This window comes from Wolffia australiana, chromosome 4 (assembly GCF_029677425.1).
Source record: "Wolffia australiana isolate 7733 chromosome 4, ASM2967742v1".
NCBI classification, from domain to species: Eukaryota; Viridiplantae; Streptophyta; class Magnoliopsida; order Alismatales; family Araceae; genus Wolffia; species Wolffia australiana.
In genome coordinates this window covers 10,794,498-10,801,463 of record NC_135838.1, presented here as the reverse complement: position 1 = coordinate 10,801,463, position 6,966 = coordinate 10,794,498, and the positions used below count along the sequence as shown (strand labels likewise).

At 46.1% G+C, this 6,966-nt stretch overlaps 1 protein-coding gene across 1 annotated transcript; it reads left to right on the top strand.

Moving 5' to 3' along the window:
- Positions 1-1,178: 1,178 nt before the first annotated feature.
- Positions 1,179-6,471, top strand: LOC144701908 (calmodulin calcium-dependent NAD kinase-like). Its single transcript, XM_078573720.1, has 9 exons — positions 1,179-1,280; positions 1,355-1,534; positions 3,149-3,369; positions 4,086-4,150; positions 4,222-4,431; positions 4,525-4,657; positions 5,530-5,855; positions 5,928-6,072; positions 6,140-6,471. Exons 1-9 carry the CDS (start codon positions 1,271-1,273, stop codon positions 6,374-6,376), a joined length of 1,527 nt encoding a protein of 508 aa, XP_078429846.1. The 5' UTR covers positions 1,179-1,270; the 3' UTR covers positions 6,377-6,471.
- The last annotated feature ends 495 nt before the right edge of the window (positions 6,472-6,966 follow it).

Genomic DNA, 6,966 nt, shown 5'->3' with positions numbered 1-6,966 from the left:
GTGTGCGGACTGCATAGGCACCGCTGTGCTCGACGTCCCAAAATGGACGCTACGTGCTCAGCATCACCCGCAGGAGCGCCACGTCCCCCACAACCTTCTCAACACTCTATGCGTGCCAATGCCTTAGTATCTTGGTGGGAAGTCTCCTGCCCTGCACCCCGCACACATAGTGCGCATGGCGTGCGAGTGTTATCCCCATAGCATATGCATGCGTGCTATCCCCGCAGCGTACAACAGTGCGCTTGCAACTATGCCACCCAGCCTACGCGTCCCCCGCGAACGTGGTGCTAGCGCCCGCACGCACACTCTTGGCAGTCCACGTGCCCAGCTCATGCGCGGCCTTGCCCTGATCCACTACCATTGTGCCCAATAAGCACAAGCGTCAAAAGGGCCTTGGCTTTAAAAATTAGGATCGGGTGTCACCACCCTGACGTGTGTGGTATTTCATGCTTGAGGACTAAATCCCAAATCATGAGTCCAAGTATACATACAGATCCTCACAATAAGCATGAAGGCCTTTGTGCAGGAAATGCCGCTTACTTTGGGGGCTTACAATTAGTTATTGCTATTAGCACAGTTATTAAGCGCTTTAGTTTAACATTATATCAGACCAAGTGGCAGGTTCGAATCACATAATCAACACACTGCACACTTAGGCCATGAATAGGCCAGCGACAGGTGTAGTGAGGGAGTGTTGAAGTACTACATCCTGTTTGATGGTGAAAAAGTATGCCGTAGCTATCAACAATATCTTTAAGCATTGCTGGTAAGCACTTGAATCCAACAATAAGCATAACTTATTCATTTATTAAATCGAAAGGGAACTTGAAAAAACTTTATCCCCATTTGACCTGCATAATCATTGACCACTTGGAGTGCAGGAACATACTTCATCAATCCTAATTGAAGAAAACATCATAAGACTATTTTTCTTCTCAACCTGGAAAAAAGACAACGGAATATGCATTTATCGTCACCCCGCGTTTAAGCATAACATGATAATTAGATTTCACCTCGGCTCGAAAGATTGTCAGCAGTAGATAACAAATAAACCGATTCCATCCGACCCAATCGCCGAGAACGCATATCTGCCAGAATAATCGTCGAAAACTTATTTCTGGATTTTTTATGGGAATATAATATATTATCCGCTTCACACTTGACAACTGACAAGGCGACAACCTGTATATCCAGCTATGGATGTTATTTCAGATGAGATCCGGATCTGATAGTGTGACGCAACAGGAGGAGGAAGTCGCCGGTGATCATCATGCCGAGAGGTGACAACGCCGCCGTCGGATCTTGTCTGCGTTAAGTCAATAGCCAGTCTTATCGTTGACGTTTGTGTGTGCAGATGGAGTCACGGGTCGGATCGTTTTGGGAGTTTCAGCCGCGTCGGCGGTACTCGCGGCGGTGGCAGCGGCGGCGACTCGGCGGCGAGACAAGACTTCGCCGGAGAAGAAACTGGCCCCTAAGCTGCAGCGCAAGAACTCCGGGATAGTAGACGAGCTCGAGAGTTTCTCTCATTACGTAGGTAAAAAGAACGCGAGTAATTCTCAAGTCTGATGATGGATCTGTCAGGGAAGACTAGATAAAGAAACCCGTGAACAGAGAATGAGAAATTCCATCATTGATTCCTTTCTGACGATCCCACAGTTTCTTCTTCTTTATCTTCCTTTCATTATTGTTCTCGTGATCCTTAATCTTAATCATAATCAGTATTTATCATCTATCATTACGTAGATAAAAAGAACACGAGCAATTCTCACATCTGATGATGGATCTGTCAGGGAAGACTTGATAGACAAACCCGTGAACGGAGGATGAAAAATTCCATCATTGGTTCCTTTCTGACCATCCCACGATTTGTTCTTCTTTATCTTCCTTTCTTTACTGTTATCGTGATCGTTTATCATAATCAGTATTTATCATCATCTTCTTCTCTTAATTCATCGTATTCACCTAAGCTTCAGCGCAAGGATTCCGGGCTAGTAGACGAGCCCGAAAGTTTCTCTCAGAACGTAGGTAAAAGAATGCGAGTAATTCTCAAAATCTGATGAGGGATCTGTCACGGAAGACTAGAAAAACAAACCCCTGAACAGAGGATGAGAAATTCCATAGTTGATTCCTACCTGACGATCCCACGATTTGTTCTTCTTTATCTTCCTTTCTTTATTGTTATCATGATCCTTAATCATAATCATAATCGGTATTTCTCATCATCTTCTTCTCTTAATTCATCGTAATCATCCTAAGCTGCAGCGCAAGGACTCCGGGCTGGTAGATGAGCTCGAGAGTTTCTCTCATTATGTAGGTAAAAGAACACGAGTAATTCTCAAATCTTATGATGGGATCTGTCAGGGAAGACTAGATAAACAAACCCGTGAACGGAGGATGAGAAATTCCATCATTGATTCCTTTCTGACGATCCCACGATTTGTTCTTATTTATCTTCCTTTCTTTATTGTTATCGTGATCCTTAATCATAATCATAATCGGTATTTATCATCATCTTCTTCTCTTAATTCATCACAATCACCATTAATTGCTTTTTTATTTTTTTGTTATAAGTGTTATTCTCGTCTTCTTCATTCTTAGTGTAATCTCGATCCTTTATCGGGATCATAATCATTATTAAATTGCTATTTATTTCATTGTAATTTGTGTTAGTGTAATCTCGATCCTTTAGCAGCATTGTAATCACCATTAATTGTTTTTTTCTTTCAAGGTTGGTAGTGCTATTATCGTCGTCTTCATTCTTAGTGTAATCTCGATCCTTTATCAGCATCATAATCACTATGAATTGTTTTTTTATTTAATGTTTATCAGTGCCATTATCGTCGTCTGCATTGTTAGTGTAATCTCGATCCTTTTTCAGCAGCATAATCACCATCAGTTGCTTTTTTACTTCATGGTTATCAGTGCTATTATCGTCTTCTTCGTTCTTAGTGTAGTCTCAAATCCTTTATCAGCATCATGATCACCATCAATTGCCTTTTTATATCATGGTTATCGTTGCTATTATCGTCTTCTTCATTCCTAGTTTCATCTCGATCCTTAATCAGCGTCATAATCACCATCTTATTTTGTTTAGGAACATCTCGTTTTCGTTGTTATTGAGACTATCGTCGTCTTCTTTCTTCTGCAGCGCGGCAGCTTGGGTTGGAAGAGAGCAAGTACCCGCGTCTGAGGAAGGTAGCGAACGATTACCTGAAAAAGACGAAAGAGTGCGAGGAGAACATCTTCGCCTTGTTCGCGGGCTCGCCTGACGCCGAGACGCTGCACGTCGAGTTCCTCGACGAGCTGGACAGATGCATTCTCGGTTACTTCGCGTTCCATTGGGAACATGCCACGCTCATGATCCGCCAGGTAAAGCTCACCCATGGATCCTCTCATGATGATGAATAATGATGATGAATTGATAAAATAAGAGTAAAGGACGAAGATGAGGAACTGCTAAAGAAGAAGTAGAAGATGAGGATGAGGACAATGATGAATTGCTAAAGAAGTAGAAGTGGATGATGATGATGATGACGACGATGAATTGCTAAGAGAAAAAGAAGAATTTCTGAAGAAGAGAAGAGCAGGAAGATGAAGAAGAGGAAGTAGAAGATGAGAATGATGACGACGACGAATTGCTAACGAAGAGCTAGAAGATGATGATGATGAATTGCTAACGACAAAAGAAGAATTTCTCGAGGAGGAGAAGAACAAGAAGAGGAAGAAGTAGAAGATGGTGACGACGAATAGCCAAATAGAAAAGATGAATTTCTGAAGAAGGAGAAGAACAAGAAGATGAAGTAGTAGAAGATGATGATGACGAATTACTAAACAAAAAAGAAGAATTTCTGAAGAAGGTGAAGAATAGGAAGACGATGAAGCAGAAGATGATGATGTTTTTTTTGAAACGTAGAAGATGATGACGATGAATAGCAAAAGGAGAAGTGGAGAAGAGGATGATGATGACGAACTGTTGAAGAAAATTCCCCGTCGCAAAAGTTTCCCGTAATCTTAATGACCAACTGATTCACCCCGTCATAGCATCAACGATCCCGCGCTGATCGTGTTTAAAAAATTTCTCCCAGGTTTTGGCCGCGGAGTCGGAGCAAAAGGAGAAGAAGCTGAAGAACGCGGTACTGGAGGCAACCAGGTGAACAAATCTCCCTCCCGAGAGATTTCTGCGCCTTCAGAATGCATCAATGACGAAGTGGGCATCGCCAGGAAGATGAGATTCGAGAGGGTATCGCGGGATCTCAAGATAACGCGCGTCTTCTCGACGTTAACGGAGGAGATGAAGGCGATCGGTTTGGACAGCCGCTGCACTCAAGTAATGGTGCCTGCGGCGCCGAGCGAGCGAAGCCCGGTTCTTCTATTCATGGGGGGCGGGATGGGCGCCGGGAAGAGCACGGTGCTCAAGGAAATTCTCAAGGAGTAAGCTTTACGGCCTGCCCTTTTTGAATAGATGGATGATCGCTGGGATTGGGGGATGGTGGGGGAGTTAGTTTTTTTTTTGGCTCCGCGCAGGCCGTTCTGGGCTGGTGGGGCGGGTGCGAACGCCGTCGTGGTTGAGGCTGACGCTTTCAAAGAATCGGACGTCATCTACCGCGCCCTGAGCTCGCGCGGGCACCACCACGACATGCTCCAGACTGCCGAGCTGGTATCTCTCTCTCTCTCTCTCTCTCTCTCTCTCTCTCTCTCTCTCTCTCTCTCTCTCTCTCTCTCTCTCTCTCTCCCGCTCGCTCTCTCGCTCTCTCTCTCACCCTCTTTCTTTCTCCATCTCTCGATCTCTCTCTCCTTTCTTTTTCTCTCCCTCTCCTTTCTTTCTCTCTCCATCTCCTTCTTTCTCTCCCTATCCCTTCTTTTTCTCTCTCTCCTTTTTTTTAATCTCCCTCTTTCTCTCTCTCCCTCTCTTTCTCTCTCTATCCTTCTTTCTTTTTCTCTCCCTCAGTCCCTCTTTCTTTCTCTCCCTCTCATTCGTTCTTTATCGCGCTCTCCTTCGTTCTTTCTCTCTCCATCTTTCTTTCTCTCCGTCTCCTTCGTTCTTTCTCTCTTCCTCTTTTTTTCTCTCCGCTCCCTCTTCTTCTTTCTTTCTTTCTCTCTCCCTCCCCTTTCTTTCGCTGTCCCTCTCTCTTTCTCTCTCGTTCTATCTTTCTTACTCTCTCTCGCTCTTTCTCTTTCTCTGTCCCTCACTCTCGCTCTCTTATCAATCTCTTCATTCCATACTAATCTCTCTCATTCCTTCTCACTTCTCCATTATCTTTTCTCTGCTGTCCTATCTATGATCTCTCTCTACTTATCTATTATTTCATCTCTACCTGTCTATCTATGATCTCGTCCTACTTGAATGCCTACTACATCTCTCTACATGTCAATCTATTATCTCGCTCAATCAACCATCTACTTCCCTCACTTTCCTGACATCCCTCTACGAGTCTATACATAATCTTTCGCTCTGTCTCTTTATGGCTAGGCTAGCCATAGGGGTCTAAAAACCTACAAAGTAAATAGCGCGGTTTCCTTTAAACGAAGGTGCACCAATCATCGACGGACGCGGCGTCGTCGCTGCTGGTAACGGCGCTGAACGAGGGCCGGGACGTGATCATGGACGGAACTCTCTCCTGGGAGCCCTTCGTCAACCAGACTATCGCTATGGCCAGAGACGTCCACCGTCGCCGCTACCGCATGGGCACTGGCTACGTCGTCCACGACGACGGCTCCGTCAGCGAGAACTACTGGGAACTTCTCTCCGCCGATGACGAAACCGAACAATCCTCCGTCCCCGTGCGAAAACCCTACAGAATCGAGCTCGTCGGCGTCGTCTGCGACGCTTATCTCGCCGTCGTCAGGGGAATAAGGTCCTTAATTCTAATCTTTTGCTAGTTATCTTGAACTGTTCTTAGCTGCAACGGCGGTCTTCTCCATCGCAGGCGAGCGATCATCACGAAACGAGCGGTGCGGGTGAACTCGCAGCTCAAATCCCACCGTCGATTCGCCGCCGCGTTCCCCAAATACTGCGAGCTCGTGGATAACGCGAGGCTTTACTGCACCGACGCCATGGCGGCGCCGCCGAAGGTCTGTGAGAAGATATTCCAAAGTTTTTATCTTAGTTATCGCGTTAATTCTTTGTCGATGGGCGCAGCTTATTGGGTGGAAGGATGGGGGGAGCGGGTTGCTCGTCGACCCGGAGCTGATCTCTTGTCTGCGCGCGGTGGCGAGTTTGAACGAGGACGCGGACGGGGTTTACGAGCTCTACCCGGCGCTGCGCGCGGCGCCGGCGGCGTTCGGCGCCGCCGTGCGGGCGCCGGCGAGAGGCGCCGCGCAAGCGCGGCTGCGCGCCGCTGTGCAGACGGCGGAGGAAAGTCCGAGATCCTTGTGAAGAGACTCCCAATGAATAAAATGAGTGAAAGCGTGAGAGTGAAAAGACGCCATGTCACTCTTTCTCTAATTTATTATCTCGTCTCTTCCTGTCTATGTCTGATCTTTTTTCTCTCTTCTTATCTACTAGTTCGTCTCTACTTGTCTATCTGTTATAGCTCTCTCTCTCTCTCCCTCTCAACCATTCTATCTCTTTCTCTGCTTATCTATTATATTGTCTCTACCAGTCTATCTATGATCTCTTTCTCTCTTCTTGTCTACTATTTCGTCACTACTTGTCTGTCTATAATACCTCTCTCTCTCTGTCATCCATTTTATCTAGGGCAAATTCTACGAAACGTCACGAACTCCATTTTTCGTTCAAAAAGTAGCACAAATTTTTAGTTTTGTTCAAAATATAGCACGCGCCAATCAGAAGACGCCATTTGGCGTCTTCTTTTTTTTTTGCCAGCGATGGTCGAGAAGCTGACGTGGAGTCCACCTGGTAGCCAGGTAGACTCCACGATGGCATCCACGCCAGGTGGACTCCACGTCAGCTTCTGGATCATCGCTGGCCGTTGCCGCCGCTGGCCGTCGCGGACGGCCACCGCG

Bases quoted from the DNA above. Each gene is read 5' to 3' on its own strand.
- LOC144701908 (XM_078573720.1), top strand. The intron at 1,535-3,148 runs GTAAAAAGAACG...TTTCTTCTGCAG, and splicing joins GAGTTTCTCTCATTACGTAG to CGCGGCAGCTTGGGTTGGAA. The intron at 6,073-6,139 runs GTCTGTGAGAAG...CGATGGGCGCAG, and splicing joins CCATGGCGGCGCCGCCGAAG to CTTATTGGGTGGAAGGATGG.